This window comes from Scyliorhinus canicula, chromosome 3 (assembly GCF_902713615.1).
Source record: "Scyliorhinus canicula chromosome 3, sScyCan1.1, whole genome shotgun sequence".
Taxonomy (NCBI): Eukaryota; Metazoa; Chordata; class Chondrichthyes; order Carcharhiniformes; family Scyliorhinidae; genus Scyliorhinus; species Scyliorhinus canicula.
This window is the reverse complement of record NC_052148.1, coordinates 44,486,817-44,504,156: the sequence shown is the minus strand read 5'-3', so window position 1 is coordinate 44,504,156 and position 17,340 is coordinate 44,486,817. Positions and strand designations below refer to the sequence as shown.

Below are 17,340 nucleotides of genomic sequence, written 5' to 3'. Positions count from 1 at the left end.
TGTGCCGACCATTTATCCGAATCTAAGGTCAACCTAACCTACACCCCTTCAATTTACTGCTATCCATGTTCCTGTCCAAGAGTTGCTTAAATGTCCCTAATGACTCTGACTCCACCACTTCCGCTGGCAGTGCATTCCACACACCCACCACTCACTGTGTAAAAAACCTACCTCTGACATCTCCCCTATATCTTCCTCCAATCACCTTAAAATTATGTCCCCCCCGTGACAGCCATTTCCACCCATGGGAAAAGTCTCTGGCTTTCACAGCTTCTGCTCGTTTCTGCATACCCCACTCTTGCAGCAACCTACCTACAAGCTCCTGCAGCTGCTTGTGTCCACCGCTCCGTCCAAGATTCACTCCCTCATCTGCCCTTTCCCCTGCAAATTTTCTCACCAGCTCATCTCCCACACACCGTCTCACTTGCCTGCATTTAATCTGGCACTTTGCAGTTTTCCAAACTTAACAGCAGAATGCTGATCAGCTGCTGTTGCCAATTTACAGCTTCTCGAACTCCTCTTGTTTCTTTGCTTGTCCCATTACTAGTTCCAGAACAAGATTTCACCCATTCACCCTGGGATAGTTTTCAAACTTGGGTTCCAAAAACTAAACAGCAGTAACTATAAACCACTCTACTGCTCAATCCCACCTTCTTTTCTTATCCTGCTACAGTATATATCAAGAATTTTAACATTAGGATCAAACAATATAAACATCATATCATCTTGCATTAGTAACTCAGGCAATAATTTTAATACACAATTCTGCGTCAATGCAATACTCACTTCTCCCAATAAACTATAGTCCAGTTCAGTCCGAAGCGCTACACCACCACTGTCACTCAGAGGAGGAAGCCAGTGCAGAATCATTGCCTGTCGCGCTTCTTTGGAAGGCAGATCCACTAAAATTCGTTTCTCCAGTCGCCGTAACATGGCATGGTCCAATTCCCTGCAAAGAATATATTTGTGTCATTGGCCCTGTTTATATCAAGATTTACTGAAGCTTCAACTTTGTTGTCAATTGACCTTTTGACAAATTTTAACCAGTTTAATGAATCAGTTGATCCAATATCAAACACTTGAAATGTCTGCAGGGTGTCTTCACCAGAAACCCATGAGTAATAGTGTAAATGGCAGTATAGACAGAACTCATGAATCAGAATTCATATATAACATTGGGGGAGGACAGGGAAGTTCATAAAACAGCCATTCAAAAACTTTAATCCTATTAACTGCTTATAAAACTGACAATCATTAGTGGCACTTGGAGATCAGCCAAGCATTCATAATTAGATTCCGAAGCACAACTGTGTCAACATAGCCTGTAGAGATGAATATATTAAAATCTTTTGAAGTAGCTGCACAGATGTCTGGATTGTAAAGATTGAAGCACGTAAACCAAATGACAGATCTCAAGCTAGTTCAATGCAGAAAAGCACTTATCAAGTGGATAACGTACTTTGAAGCATCTGAACACTTTCACAATGCTGGTTGCTTACCTTTTTAAGAACAAAGCTCTACCACAATCACTGCATTAAAACCACTCTTAAATGATCAAACAGCATTGAATTATGACGTGAAGCTGGCAACAACTTTCAAACTTACCTGATCAAAGGTTTCTTACCCTAAAAGAGGCATTTCCCATGGTTCACGGACCCTCTGACTGGAGGTAGTTCTCAGGCTTCAGAAACCCACATGCTTCATTGAAAATTTCAAACTCCAGGAAGTACAAAATTGAGGTCGGCAACAACACGGAAGCCCCAGGTTCCATTTTTGTGGGAGTCGAGGGATGATATGCCATATTTCCTACGCCAGTCAAAATGGCGACTGGTGAAAATCAAATAGTAATTTTAATCCCTCCCCCCACACCTGTTCCACCTCACGTGGGTTCCTGTGGATTTGAAGTTTCACTTTGAGCTCAGAAGGATTTGGGGTTAAGTCTGAGTGGGCAGTCAAGTAGAAAGATGTAATGACTACTTGAGGGACAACCAGCTGAATGTTCCCAATTCCTTGCAGGTGGTTAACCATTGGCTTGCTAGGACATTTCAGGTCCAGAATGTGAGAAGCATCCTGCAGTTCCAATAATAATAATAATCTTTATTGTCACAGGTAGGCTTCCATTAACACTGCAATGAAGTTACTGTGAAAAGCCCCTGGTCGCCACATTCCAGCACTTGTTCAGTTACACAGAGGGAGAATTCAGAATGTTCAAATTACCTAACAGCATGTCTTTCGGGACTTAAAGGAACACCGGGAGGAAACCTACGCAGACATGGGAGAACATGCAGACTCTGCACAGACAGTGACCCAAGCCAGGAATCGAACCTGGGAGCTGTGAAGCAACAGTGCTAACCATTGTGCTACCGTGCTGCACAAGGCACAGAACGCGTATTTAGTGGAACTGCAGTGCCCTAGCCATGCCTCAAAATGAATGAAAATTGCTTATTGTCACAAGCAGCCTTCAAATGAAGTTACTGTGAAAAGCCCTTAGTCGCCACCTTCCGGCGCCTGTACGGGGAGGCTGGTACGGGGATTGAACCGTGCTGCTAGCCTGCCTTGGCCTGCTTTCAAAGCCAGCGATTTAGCCCTGTGCTAAACAGCCCCATCAAATTGCTGTCACCTCCGCGCTCAGACGTGGGCCTCCTCCCCTCAGAATCGCACTCTGACCTGGGCCTCCTCCCCTCAGAATCGCACTCTGACCTGGGCCTCCTCCCCTCAGAATCGCATTCTGACCTGGGCCTCCTCCCCTCAGAATTGCACTCTGACCTGGGCCTCCTCCCCTCAGAATCGCACTCTGACCTGGGCCTCCTCCCCTCAGATCCACACTCTGACCTGGGCCCCCTCCCCTCAGAATCGCACTCTGACCTGGGCCTCCTCCCCTCAGAATCGCACTCTGACCTGGGCCTCCTCCCCTCAGAATCGCACTCTGACCTGGGCCTCCTCCCCTCAGAATCGCACTCTGACCTGGGCCTCCTCCCCTCAGATCCACACTCTGACCTGGGCCCCCTCCCCTCAGAATCGCACTCTGACCTGGGCCCCCTCCCCTCAGAATCGCACTCTGACCTGGGCCTCCTCCCCTCAGAATCGCACTCTGACCTGGGCCTCCTCCCCTCAGAATTGCACTCTGACCTGGGCCTCCTCCCCTCAGAATCGCATTCTGACCTGGGCCTCCTCCCCTCAGAATTGCACTCTGACCTGGGCCTCCTCCCCTCAGAATCGCACTCTGACCTGAGCCTCCTCCCCTCAGATTCGCACTCTGACCTGGGCCTCCTCCCCTCAGATCCACACTCTGACCTGGGCCCCCTCCCCTCAGAATCGCACTCTGACCTGGGCCTCCTCCCCTCAGAATCACACTCTGACCTGGGCCTCCTCCCCTCAGATCCACACTCTGAGATGGGCCTCGTCCCCTCAGAAATGCACTCTGACCTGGGCCTCCTCCCCATAGAATCGCTCTCTGACCTGGGCCTCCTCCCCTCAGAATCGCACTCTGAACTGGACCTACTCCCCATAGAATCGCACTCTGACCTGGGCCTCCTCCCCTCAGAATCGCATTCTGACCTGGGTGACCTGCACTCAGCTTCCCACTCTGAGCTCTGCCGCCTCCTCTCAGCTCCACACACTGACCTGGGCCTCCTCCCCTCAGAAACGCACTATGTCCGGGAGCTCCTGCACTCAGATCCCCACTCTTTTTTTTTAAATTTAGATTACCCAATTATTTTTTCCAATTAAGGGGCAATTTAGCGTGGCCAATCCACCTACTCTGCACATTTTTTGGGTTGTGGGGGCGAAACCCACGCAGACACGGGGAGAATGTGCAAACTCCACACGGACAGTGACCCAGAGCCGGGATTCGAACCTGGGACCTCAGCGCCGTGAGGCAGCTGTGCTAACCACTAGGCCACCGTGCTGCCCTCAGATCCCCACTCTGACCTGGGTGACCTGCACTCAGCTTCCCACTCTGAGCTCTGCCGCCTCCTCTCAGCTCCACACTCTGACCTGTGCCTCCTCCACTAGCTCCGCACTTGGAGCTGGGCCTCCTTCACTAGCTCCACTTTCTGACCTGGGCCACCTCCACTCAGCTCTGTGCTCTAACCTGGGCCTCCTCCATAGCTCTGTGCTTTAACCTGGGTCTCCTCCACAGCTCTGCGCTCTAACCTAGGCCTCCTCCACTCGGCTTCCCTCTCTGATCTCTGCTACCTCCTTTCAGCTCCATGCTCTTACCTGGGACTCTTCCACTCAGCTCCGTGCTCTGACCTGTGCGTCCTGCATTCAGCTCTGTGCTCTGATCTGGACCTCCTCCACTTAACGCCATGCTCTGACCTGGACTTCCTCCACTAGCTCCATGTTCAGGCCTGGGCCTCCAACACCAGCTCTGCATGCTGACCTGTGCCTCCTCCATTCAGTTCCATACTCTGACCTGGACCTCCTCCACAACCTCCACGCTCTCACCTGGACCTTCTCCACTCAGCCTCATGCTCTGACCTAAGCCTTGTCTCGCACGCTTACCTATAGTTTTAGCTTCTGAGCTAATTATTTGATCTGGTTTAAATCATTGGTAGATTAAGTTAAACATTTACCTGTAAGATGAACCTCCGCATATTGGAGGGAAAAAACAATTCTTCCTTTCCCCTCTGCATTAAATGCTAACTTTTGCATTCTTATAATGCACTTTGATCTCATAATTTTGGCATCAGGGGTGATAGCATAGACGGGAAGCTAGGAGTCCCTTGCACATATTTGGAAACTAACTCCAAACTTACAATGATGATACTACTAAGTAATAGCATATAAAACACGGAATAGGAGCAGAACAGGAATAAGCCAGAGGTGGCAATGTGGGTACAAGAGGAGAAATCTGTAGAAGAGTAAAATAATAAATTAATTTCTCACCAAGGTAGGTTAGAAGCTGCCAAAACAAAGACAAGGTCATCAGAACGTGCCAAGCCATCCATCTGGACTAGGAGTTCAGTCTTCATCCGCCTGCTTCCTTCATGTTCTCCCCTTCAATAAAAAATACTGAAATAGTTTCCTCCAAGAACTTCATTGATTCACTTACTGGTTAATTTGTTTAATTAATTTCTCTCCTTCTGTTTGCCTGCTAATATTACAGCCTTAATTCTACGTCTGCAATAAGCTATACAATAGTGAGGAAGTGCTCAGGAGGAGTTTTATCAGGGCGTTTCCTTCTGTGAAGCTTAGTAGAAAGGGTCTAGCCTCCCAGAGGCAGCATTGTTGCAAAAATGAATTGAGGAGCCAAACCAATGGTGGGAAGAATTGAAGGTTCAGAGGAGTTTATTTACGAATTGTGCTCATGGTTTGCTGAAGAAGGAACAGTTACTATGGAAAATCTAAATTACCTGCAGTGCATACGATGCCGGCAGAATGTGTCAGGGCTATCAGTTAATAAATACATGCTGTTATGAAACTATACTTATCTTGTTGACAGTGGAAGTCGGGAACTTCAACCCGTGACAGATCTCAGATATTTTGAGCATTCACAGACCGGGGGATGGCTACACTTGCGCAGTTCTGCTATTTTTACGTTTTGTGGGACAAGCACACCCGATGAGGAAGAACAAATGGCGTTAAAAACCATGTCAGGTGACCGGAGTGCTGAGTGCCATTGCAGCGGACAGGGAGAGGTTCCAAACGTAGAGGGGACAGCGAAATGTTTCAAAGGAGTGGAAAGAGAGAAAACCCAAAAGAAGTTTCCCAAATAGAAACAGGAAAAGGTCACAGATCAGTTAAAAAGAGAGGGGCAGAGAAACAGGCTGCAAAGAAGACTTTAAGTGAAGGGGACTCTGGAGAAGCCCTGAAAATCTAAGAAGGCAGCAGAAGATTAGTGGCTCCGTGCTGCAGGTCGTTGGGGCGAAGCTAACCCGTTGGAGAAGTTGTGTCGTGTTCACGGCAGAGTTGGCGCTTGAATGCAGACTTTGGAATCCAGATAAACAGAATCTCCGGAGACAATATTGAAACCCTATGAGGTAGTGGGCTGCCTGTGGTGCTGCCCCAGTTAGAGGACTTTTGGTGAGGATTCCAAGATCATATCTTCGAAGGTGAAGACTGGAATCTCTTGTGCGTGTTTCAGTGAGATTGGTTGACTCAGTGTTACTGATGTCTGGATGGGCTGTTGAGAAATCCATGCACTTTACCTTAGTCACATCTGTCATTTATTGTGTATAGTGTGGTGGGTTCGACCCAGTTGGTTTGTTACTTCACATGTACCTCATACTACTCTGCTTATTAAGAGTATAAGATAGATATTGTAAATTGTTTTATAATTCTGATTTTGTATAGTAACATTTATTCTTGTTTGTTCAAAACTAGTATAATTTTGTGACTTTATTCACTGAGCAAATTTCTTAAATCTCAAACTTTGTTTACCTTAAAGAAAACATTATTAGTCCCACTCTTAGCAAAAACGTTAGGTCTGGTCAATAATCATAACAATACAAAAGAACCTGTGGAGAAGGGCAGCACAATGACACAGTGGTTAGCATTGCTACCTCACAGCACTGGGGACCTGGGTTCGATTGCAGCCTTGGGAAACTCTGTGTGGAGTTTGCATGTTCTCCCCCTGTCTACATGGGTTTCCTCCCAAAGTCGAAAGGTGTGCAGGTTAGGTGGATTAGCCATGCTAAATTGCCCCTTAGTACCTAAAAAGGTGAGGTGGGGTTACTGGGATAGGGTGAGGGTGTTGGCTGAGGTAGGATGCTCTTTCAGAGGTCAGTGCAGACTTGATGGGCTAAATGGTCTCTTTCTCCACTGTAGGTATTCTATGTCATAACATGAAAGGCACACCACAGGAATTACAGGCAACCAGTTTGTATTCACACGTATATTACATGTGGAAAATGAGATTGAGATCTCACATGGACTAATGAGTTGGGTCCTAGATTCAGGCATTTTATTTAAAAGATGCAAATGTGGTGGACTGAGATAAATCAGAAACTTCATGATGATCCATTAATTGATAAGAATTAGGAATTAGGGACTGATACTGCAAAATATTTCAGACAAATGCAACAACTCATGTTTTCCTCAGTCAGCTGGCAATTCAAACAGCCCCAGATGGTGACAGCTACACTACTGAGTGCTGGCAACTAAGGAAAATATAATCAAATAGGAGGCTTTAATAGGGAGCAAGGCATTGCCATCCATCAACCAAATTTCAGTCAAAGCCATTGAGAGACATTGCCCTGTATAAATTATTTTATAAAAATGTGGCGACTAGGGGCTTCTCACAGTAAGCCTACTTGTGACTATAAAGATTATTATTATTATAATAAAGATATGAGGCGGGATTCTCCGAACACAGACGGCAAAATCGCGTTCATCGATCGGCCGGAAAATCCATTTTCACGCTGGAATCGGGGGGGTGGTGCGTTATTGCGATGGCCTGACCCCTCAAAAACGGCCCCGAGTATGCCGCACGCTATCGGGTCAGCCTCAGGAAATCACCTGAGGCCCTCCCCAGATGCTCCGCCCCCAATGGGCCGACTTCCCGATGACGTGGGGCGCGTGTTCTCACGACTTTCGGGGACCTTGTGTGGCAGCTGCGGACTGTGTCCAGCGGCGCCACAGTCAGGGGAGGGGGGTGAACCGTTCCGCTGGCAGTGTGTCTTCGCCGGGGGCTGGGATGACTGGTGGGGGGTGGTCCGGGGGTGGGTTACAGGGGGACAGTGTTTGGTAGGCCAGGTCCGCGCACGGCCGGCGCCATGTTACCCGGCCCAGCTGCTGTAGGCCACCACCGTGTGCATGCTGGGCCACAGACCCAGCCATTCTGCGGCCATATCCGCAGGTAAAGCCGGGGGCCTTACGCTGCGTAGATGCTAGCCCCCCATCAGGCAGAGGACCTCTGCAGGGCGCTGCCAACTTTCTGGTCATAAGACCAGACGGATCCTGCGGACATTGCCATAGAATCAGAGAATCCGGCCCATGCTCTTTGCTATCTCTGACAATTTTAAACTGGACAAAGACCTAAAATGGCAGAATCTATGTCTGTCTGTGACACGAACAAAAGGAGCTACCTGGCAGTAACAGAGAACCTTGCACCTCGTTATCCCTGAAGAGACATTAACAACCCTCCTATGGGTTGCACAGACCAAATTCAAAGAGAGCATTACAAAGGCCCTATGCATTTCATAACCCATGCTGGCCTCATAACCTTCCTTTCAACTTTTAATGGACAAGACATTCAACAATCATGGGGAAACATGATGAGGGATGCATACATAGGGGAGGTGGTGGCGTAGTGGTATTGTCATTGGACTGGTAAACCAGATACCCAGGGTAATGCTTTGGGTACCCAGGTTTGAATCCCGCCACTGCAGGTGGTGAAATTTGTATTCAATAAAAATCTGGAATTAAAAGTCTAATGATGACCATGAAACCATTGTCAATTGTTGTAAAAACCCATCTGGTTCACTAATGTCCTTTAGGGAAAGAAATCTGTCATCCCTACCTGATTTGGCCTACATGTGACTCCAGACCCTGCAGCAATGTGGTTGACTCTTAACTGCCCCCTCAAGGGCAATTAGGGATGGGCAATAAATGCTGGCACAGCCATTGACGCCCACATCTCATAACTATTTTTTTTTTAAATTGTCAAAGACTGGGTGAAGAGGTGGGAATCATGTGACATGGACTACATGGTTTATGGATCCAGTAATATTATCTTGCAATATTGCAAAGTTCGTCTGCCATTTTACTATCTAACTAGCAGCAACATAGACAAGGAGCTGTGGCCCAGTTTGGACACCTGCCCCCCCATCTACACTGCTTCTAATGGAAATTCCATATGATTGTCTACAAGCCTTATTTAAGTCCGCATGCTTATTTAATCATTGATTGATTAATTTATTGTCACATGTACTGAAGTACAATGAAAAATTATTTTTCTGCGGCCAAGGGAATGTACACAGTAGACAAAAAGAATAATTGACAAAGTACATCGACAAATAAGTAATTGGTTACAATGCGGACAAGGGCCAAACAAAGCAAATACATGAGCAAGAGCAGCATAGAGCTTCGTGAATAGTGTCTTACAGGGAATGGATCAGTCCGAGAAGACTCGTTGAGGAGTCTAGTAGCTATGGGGAAGAAGCTGTTCCAATGTCTGAGTGTGTGGGTCTTCAGACTTCTGTACCTTCTGCCTGATGGAAGGGTCTAGAAGAGGGCAAAACCTGGGTGGGAGGGGTCTCTGGCAATGCTGTCTGCCTTCCTGGGGCAGCAGGAGGTGTAGACAGAATAAAATGGAAGGTGGCAAGCTTGTGTGATGCATTGGGCTGAGTTCACCACACTCTGCAGTTTCTTGCGATCTTGGGCCGAGCAGTTGCCATACCAGGCTGTGATACAGTCGGATAGGATGCTCTATATGGCACATCTGTAGAATTTTGTGAGAGTCGATGCAGACATGCCAAATTTCTTTAGCTTCCTTAGGAAGTAGAGACGTTGTTGGGCTTTGCATCAACGTGAGTGGACCAGGACAGACTGTTGGTGATGGTGAACCCCAGGAACTTAAAGCTATCAACCATATCCACTTCCGAGCCATTTATGTAGATGGGGGCGTGTGTTGTACTACGCTTCCTGAAGTCTATGATCAGCTCCTTGGTTTTGCTGACAGCCAATGTTCAGTTACTTGGTGAAGACAACACCACCAGAAAAGTGAATTATCTCGCATCGATTTTCAGTTCACCGACTTCCGTGAAGAAATACCCCATTAGACTTTGATTCTGGAGTCTGGAGCACATGTGAAACAATAATTATTTTCTCTGTGGTCTCTGCACTGGAAATCTTTCCTTTCTCTATCCCTCTTTTACTGTATGAATGTAAATGAGGCAACATTGTGAGCCTCCACCCTCATTTCGAGTGTGTGCAAACAAACTAACCCTTTGAGTTCATCCTATCTTAGTTTGCTGCGGGGTTATTAATAGAAAATTGGATCACACTAAAACAGAGGTTGGGAAATATGCCACTACTTATAAACGGTGGACCAAATGAAAACCCATTTCTATTTACAGACAAGTGGAGAGTGGAGAAATCTGTGCTGTTTAACTTAACCCTTCTGTCTGTAAAAGTAAGTGAAGAGGCCATAGTCCCAGATGACCATAGGTTGCTCTCTCCTTTAACTGGAGGATCACAATACCTCAGGTGAGGGGCAAGGTTGAGAAGGCGGATTCTCCGTTCCTGAGACTAAGTGTTGACGCCGGGACAGGATTCATGGACTTCTACGACTGACAATGCTGCGCCGTGCCTGGACCAATTCACTGACCGTTAAGGGGCTAGCATCAGTGCCACGTGGAACACAATTGATTCCAATCAGAAACAGTGCCGGATTCGCTGGATTCAGGACGGACACTCAGGAGGCTGACAAGCTGCAGCCCCATACACACACTTCACTCCCCACACACGCTCATCCCAGCCAATTGGCAGCAAGGAGAGCAGCACCCCGTTTCACGAATGGCCAACTGGAGAGCCTGCTAGATGCCAAAGAGAGGCAGTCGACCTTGTAATCCGGAGTGGGAAGGATGCTGCCAGCCACTGAAACCACCAGCTACCCTGTCCCTGGGCTGCATGCGTCGGACTGTCTAACACTGTACGTTTTTGTGTCACCGCCCCCCCCCAAAAGGCAAAGGCCGCTCACAATCGCTGTCAACGCAAGAGACTAGACCACCGGACCTACGGGCCTGTCACCGCAGTGCAACAGAGGGCACTGGACGTGGTTGGTAGGCCCGGAGAGAGGGCGGTCGTCGAGGCGGAGGTCAGCATCAGGTGAGGAGGTGACACCCCACTACATTGTGGTTCCCCATGGCATGTGTGTCACCCCCTCCCCCCACCATCACGTATCACCCCCACACACCACCATCATCCTCCTACACCCTCATCCACTCCCACTCCCCCTGCCCCGGAAACAATGAATACAATGGTCATGAGGCCTTTCGTTCCAAGCATCTATGAAGCACCAAATCTTAAGTCAATCATGCATCTTGTCTTGCTAGGTATTGGGCGAAGACGTGCATGATGTGCATCTCATGGTCACACACTAACTGCACATTAATCAAGTGGATCCGCTTATGATTTGTGAAGACCGGGCTGTCATCAGCCCTTCGACCACCCCTTGTACCTGGGAGATCTTGGCGATGGTGGCAAACCCCCTGCCTGGGCATCCTGGTAGGCTCGGTTCACATTGAAATTGATGTATTGTGCTGACCAGAAACCCGCGTCAAGCTCCTCGTGTGCGATGTGGGAGTTCAGGGACACCTCCACTGTCCCTGGCTCCTTCACGTGCAAGAAGTGTGTTCAGTTGCAGCTCCTGTTAGACCACTTGACGGCTCTGGAGCTGCGGATAGACACACTTTGGAGTATCCGCGATGCTGAGGAGGTCATGGATAGCACGTTTAGTCAGTTGGTCACACCGCAGGTGAAAGTTACTGAGGGAGATAGAAAATGGGTGACAAAAAGACAGAGCAAGAGTAGGAAGGCAGTGCAGGTGTCCCCTGCGGTCATCTCCCTGCAAAACAGATATACCGCTTTGGATACTGTTGAGGGAGATGGCTCACCAGGGGAAGGCAGCAGCAGCCAGGTTCATGGCACCGTGGCTGGCTCTGCTGTGCAGCAGGGCAGGAAGATAAATGGCAGGGCCGTAGTATAGGGGACTCAATCGTAAGGGGAATAGGCAGGCGGTTCTGCGGACGCAATCGAGACTCCAGGATGGTATGTTGCCTCCCTGGTGCAAGGGTCAAGGATGTCTCGGAACGGCTGCAGGACATTCTGGGGCGGGGGGGGGGGGGGGGGGGGGGGGTGAACAGCCAGCTGTCGTGGTGCACATAGGCACCAACGATATAGGTAAAAACCGGGATGAGGTACTACAAGCTGAATTCAGGAAGTTAGGAGTTAAACTAAAAAGTAGGACTTCAAAGGTAGTAATCTCAGATTGCTACCAGTGCCACGAGCTAGTCAGAGTAGGAATGTCAGGATAGATAGGATGAATGCGTGGCTCGAGAGATGGTGCAAGAGGGAGGGATTCACATTCCTGGGGCATTGGAACTGGTTCTGGGGGAGGTGGGACCAGTACAAACCGGACGGTCTGCACCTGGGCAGGACTGGAAACAATGTCCTGGGGGGGGGGGGGGTTTTCTAGAGATGTTGGCGAGGATTTAAACTAATGTAGCAGGGGGATGGGAACCGGTGCAGGAAGTTGGAAGGTAGTAAAACAGGGGCAGAAGCAAAAGGAAGTAAGGGGGAAAGTGTAAGGCAGAGAAGCCATAGTCAAAAATCAAAAAGAGCGACAGTACAAGGTACAGTGACTGAGGGGAGCTCAGTGAATAGGCCCAGTAATACTAAAAGGAATAAAACTGGAAGTAAAAACATTAATGGTAAGCGACTTGGCAGGTTGTTACATGAAGATATGGGTTCAACGCCAAGGGAAATTAGGAGAAAGTTAAGAGGAAATATAACTTAGGAGAGGTTGCTGATCGAGATGTTAAGATTCAAAATAGAGGTTAAAAAATCAACATAAAAGTGTACTTTACCTGAATGCTCATAGTATTCGGAATAAAGTAAATGAGCTGATGGCGCAAATCATCGTGAATGACTATGATTTAGTGGCCATTACTGAAACATGGTTAAAGGATGGCCACGGCTGGGAGTTAAATATCCGAGGGTATAAAACTATTCGGAAGGACAGAGTGGATGGTAAGGGAGGTGGTGTAGCTCTGTTATTTCAGGATGACATCCGGGCAATAGTAAGGAATGACATCGGTGCTATGGAGGATAAGGTTGAATCTATTTGGGTGGCAATCAGGAATAATAAGGCAAAAAAGTCACTGATAGGAGTAGTCTATAGGCCACCAAATAGTAACATTATGGTGGGGCAGGCAATAAACAAAGAAATAACTGATGCATGTAGAAATGGTACAGCAGTTATCATGGGTGATTTTAATCTACATGTCGATTGGTTTAACCAGGTCGGTCAAGGCAGCCTTGAGGAGGAGTTTATAGAATGTATCTGCGATAGTTTCCTAGAACAGTATGTAATGGAACCTACGAGGGAACAAGCGGTCCTAGATCTTGTCCTGTATAATGAGACAGGATTGATTCATAATCTCATAGTTAGGGATCCTCTCGGAAGGAGCGATCACAATATGGTGGAATTTAAAATACAGATGGAGGGTGAGAAGGTAAAATCAAATACTAGTGTTTGTGCTTAAACAAAGGAGATTACAATGGGATGAGAGAAGAACTAGCTAAGGTAGACTGGGAGCAAAGACTTTATGGTGGAACAGTTGAGGAACAATGGAGAACCTTCCAAGCGATTTTTCACAGTGCTCAACAAAGTTTTATACCAACAAAAAGGAAGGACGGTAGAAAAAGGGAAAATCGACCGTGTCTGAGGAAATAAGGGAGAGTGTCAAATTGAAGGAAAAAGCATACAAAGTGGCAAAGATTGGTGGGAGACTGGAGGACTGGGAAATATTTAAGGGGCAACAGAAAGCTACTAAAAAAACTATAAAGAAGAGCAAGATATATTATGAGAGTAAACTTGCTCAGAATATAAAAGCAGATAGTAAAAGTTTCTACAAATATATAAAACAAAAAAGAGTGGCTAAGGTAAATATTGGTCCTTTAGAGGATGAGAAGGGAGTTTTAATAATGGGAGATGAGGAAATGGCTGATGAACTTAACAGGTTTTTTGGGTTGGTCTTCACAGTGGAAGACACAAATAAAATGCCAGTGACTGATAGAAATTAGGCTATGACAGGTGAGGACCTCGAGAGGATTGTTATCACTAAGGAGGTAGTGATGGGCAAGCTAATGGGGCTAAAGGTAGACAAGTCTCCTGGCCCTGATGGAATGCATCCCAGAGTAATAAAAGAGATGGTAAAAGAAGGGAAATTGCAAATGCACAAGTGATAATTTACCAAAATTCACTAGACTCTGGGGTGGTCCTGGTGGATTGGAAACAAGCAAACGTGACATCAGTGTTTAAAAAAGGAGGTAGGCAGAGAGCGGGTAATTATAGGCCAGTGAGCTTAACCTCAGTAGTAGGGAAGATGCTGGAATCTATCATCAAGGAAGATATAGCGAGGCATTGGGATAGAAATTGTCCCATTGGGCAGACGCAGCATGGGTTTCATAAAGGGCAGGTCGTGCCTAACTAATTTGGTGGAATTTTTTGAGGACATTACCAGTGCAGTAGATAACGGGGATTCAATGGATGTGGTATATCTGGATTTCCAGAAAGCCTTTGACAAGGTGCCACACAAAAGTTTGCTGCATAGGATAAAGATGCATGGCATCAAGGGTAAAGTAGTAGCATGGATAGAGGATTGGTTAATTAATAGAAAGCAAAGAGTGGGGGTTAATGGGTGTTTCTCTGGTTGGCAATCAGTAGCTAGTGCTGTCCCTCAGAGATCAGTGTTGGGCCCACAATTGTTCACAATTTACATAGATGATTTGGAGTTGGGGACCAAGGGCAATGTGTCCAAGTTTGCAGATGACACTAAGATGAGTGGTAAAGCGAAAAGTGCAGAGGATACTGGAAGTCTGCAGAGGGATTTGGATAGGTTAAGTGAATGGTCTAGGGTCTGGCAGATGGAAGAGAATGTTGACAAATGTGAGGTTATCCATTTTGGTAGGAACAACAGCAAACAGGATTATTATTTACATGATAAAATATTAAAGCATGCTGCTGTGCAGAGAGACCTGGGTGTGCTAGTGCTCGAGTCGCAAAACGTTGGTTTACAGGTGCAACAGGTGATTAAGAAGGCAAATGGAATTTTGTCCTTCATTGCTAGAGGGATGGAGTTTAAGACTAGGGAGGTTATGCTGCAATTGTATAAGGTGTTAGTGAGGCCACACCTGGAGTATTGTGTTCAGTCTTGGTCTCCTTACTTGAGAAAGGACGTACTGGCACTGGAGGGTGTGCAGAGGAGATTCACTAGGTTAATCCCAGAGCTGAAGGGATTGGATTATGAGGAGAGGTTGAGTAGACTGGGACTGTACGCGTTGGAATTTAGAAGGATAAGGGGGGATCTTATAGAAACATATACAATTATGAAGGGAATAGATAGGATAGATGCGGGCAGGTTGTTTCCACTGGCGGGTGAAAGCAGAACTCGGGGGCATAGCCTCAAAATAAGGGGAAGTAGATTTAGGACTGAGTTTAGGAGGAATTTCTTCACCCAAAGGGTTGTGAATCTATGGAATTCCTTGCCCAGTGAAGCAGTAGAGGTGCCTTCATTGAATGTTTTTAAGATAAAGATGGATAGTTTTTTGAAGAATAAAGGGATTAAGGGTTATGGTGTTCAGGCCGGAAAGTGGAGCTGAGTCCACAAAAGATCAGCCATGATCTCATTGAATGGTGGAGCAGGCTCGAGGGGCCAGATGGCATACTCCTGCTCCTAGGAGGAAGGCCACCATTCCTGGTTGAATTCCAATATCCATTGTCTGCAGGGGTTGAAAGGCTGATATAGTGCGTACCTCCATGCCCAACCAGGTCCAATGGGTTACATGGTGGCCCCGGTTTGCACTCCGGACCCTGCCCCCGTATGTCACTCTCGACCCCACCCCTCCATGCACACCTGACCCTGTCAGGGACCGGCACTGCCAGGGGAACCGTCGGCGGGTGTTGCCCTTGCCAGGAGTACGCTACGTAGCCTCCGTCCAGTGCCCCCCTGTAGGGGCTACTGTGGCCGTTGTCCCTGGGTGGGCTGCGTGATGCCTTCCGTTGGATGGCGGGGCGGGGGGGGGTGGTATAGTGGATGGTGGGGTGCGAGGGGGTGGTGGGGTGGGGGCACCCACATGGCTGGTGTCACTCTGCAGACCCACGGGCCAAATTCGGTGGTCAATGGGGTACACAGCAAAATGGCTGCCTTGCAGGCAATGGCGGTCCATGCCTGGACACTCCGGTCCCGTGGGGTTCACCCCAGCCACACGGTCCATCCCATGGTCACCTCCTGCATCCCCCCCCCCCCCCCCCCCCCCAAAAGCAGGCCCCAAGCCAGCCTGGCCAGTCAAAAACGGCAGCCCATGGTCACTCCCTTCCCCTCATCAGCCACGGCACCTGTTTCCGGATTTGTAAAAGCACAAGCAATCTCGCCATCGGGAATTTCCTCCTATGGAGGATCACAGAAGCCCTGGAAAATACCTGATGGGGCCCACTAATGATATGTAGACACCATTTATTGTCCGTGCGGAGTAGAACGCATTGATGCCACTGTCGAGGCGCCAGAGAATTGCGATTTGGCATGAACCCGGCGCTGGCCACGATTTCGCCATCAAGGCCAATTCTCCACCCAATTGCCTTTCCCAATTTTGCTGTCGGCCAATGGAGAGCTCTGCCCATGGTCTTTTGAGCCAAGATTCCATTCTGAGATCTTCCGGTCCAGTAATAACATCAACTGGAATTGTAACAAAAGCATCTGACAGATGTGGCCAAAGTAGATTCAATGGATTTCTCAACAACCCACCTGGAAATTTGTCATGCCGTGAGCCAACTGGTCTCAATGAAGTTCTATCTTTCTCACAAGGGTTTCCAATCTCCATTTTTAAAGAACATGCCTTGGAAAAGCTCTCCCAATGTTGCTCTCACTCGTCTTCAGCAAGAACCTACCTTCAGAGCTTCAATCTCACTTCGAAGATACTTTCCCCTGGATCTCCAAGTACACTCACGCTTCACCTTCTAGGCACATTTTCAGATCTTTGATTGTGTCAAGTGAAACACTACTGCTCCAAAAGATACTTTTGCCCTCATGGTCCGCAGCACGAAGCCACTTACCTTTGGCTGCCCTTAGATCTTCAGCCAATTTTGCTTCCAGTGTGTTCGCTGCAGCTCTTTCTTTTATCTGGAGTCAATAGCTCTGATCCTTTCTCTCAGCTTTGTTTAGCAGGATCTGTTTCTGATTTCCATCTGTGTCCTTGCTTGTCTTCTGAGACGTCTTTCTGACCCACTCACTGGCTTAGGATCTTCTTCCATGTTTGGGACCTTCTCTCTGCTCCTCCTGTGCCCTGCTTGTTGGGGCACCTTCCTGTTAATGGTGTTCCTGTTCAGGTCACTTTTCTTCTCCGTCTGCAAATGTGCAGCGGACTGATTCCTGCCTGAAGATGTGAAAATGGATGAACTGGACACGTGCGGCCCTCTCCCAGCTGTCACATGCGTAAAATCAATTAACTGCACATGTGTGGTCATTCTCCGACCGGCACAAGCGTGAAAGAACTCTAAGGCCTGCTGGGAACTGTAGTTCCCAAACTCTAAACACACGATTTAGGTAAGCATTTCCTCACAAGAAGATAGATAATGTAAATTGTTTTATCTTCTGAATTTGTAAGCGTCTGTAA

At 47.6% G+C, this 17,340-nt stretch overlaps 1 protein-coding gene across 2 annotated transcripts in view; it reads right to left on the bottom strand.

The window, feature by feature from the left end:
• The window catches only part of katnal2 (katanin p60 subunit A-like 2), a 138,217-nt gene that overhangs the window by 3,490 nt on the left and 117,387 nt on the right, over positions 1-17,340 (bottom strand). For both annotated transcript variants that reach the window (XM_038790472.1, XM_038790471.1), the window contains exons 13-14: positions 4,891-5,001; positions 787-949 (exon numbers count right to left, since the gene is read on the bottom strand). In XM_038790472.1, coding sequence (XP_038646400.1) covers positions 787-949; positions 4,891-5,001 — 274 coding nt within the window. The remainder of the gene's footprint in view (positions 1-786; positions 950-4,890; positions 5,002-17,340) is intronic.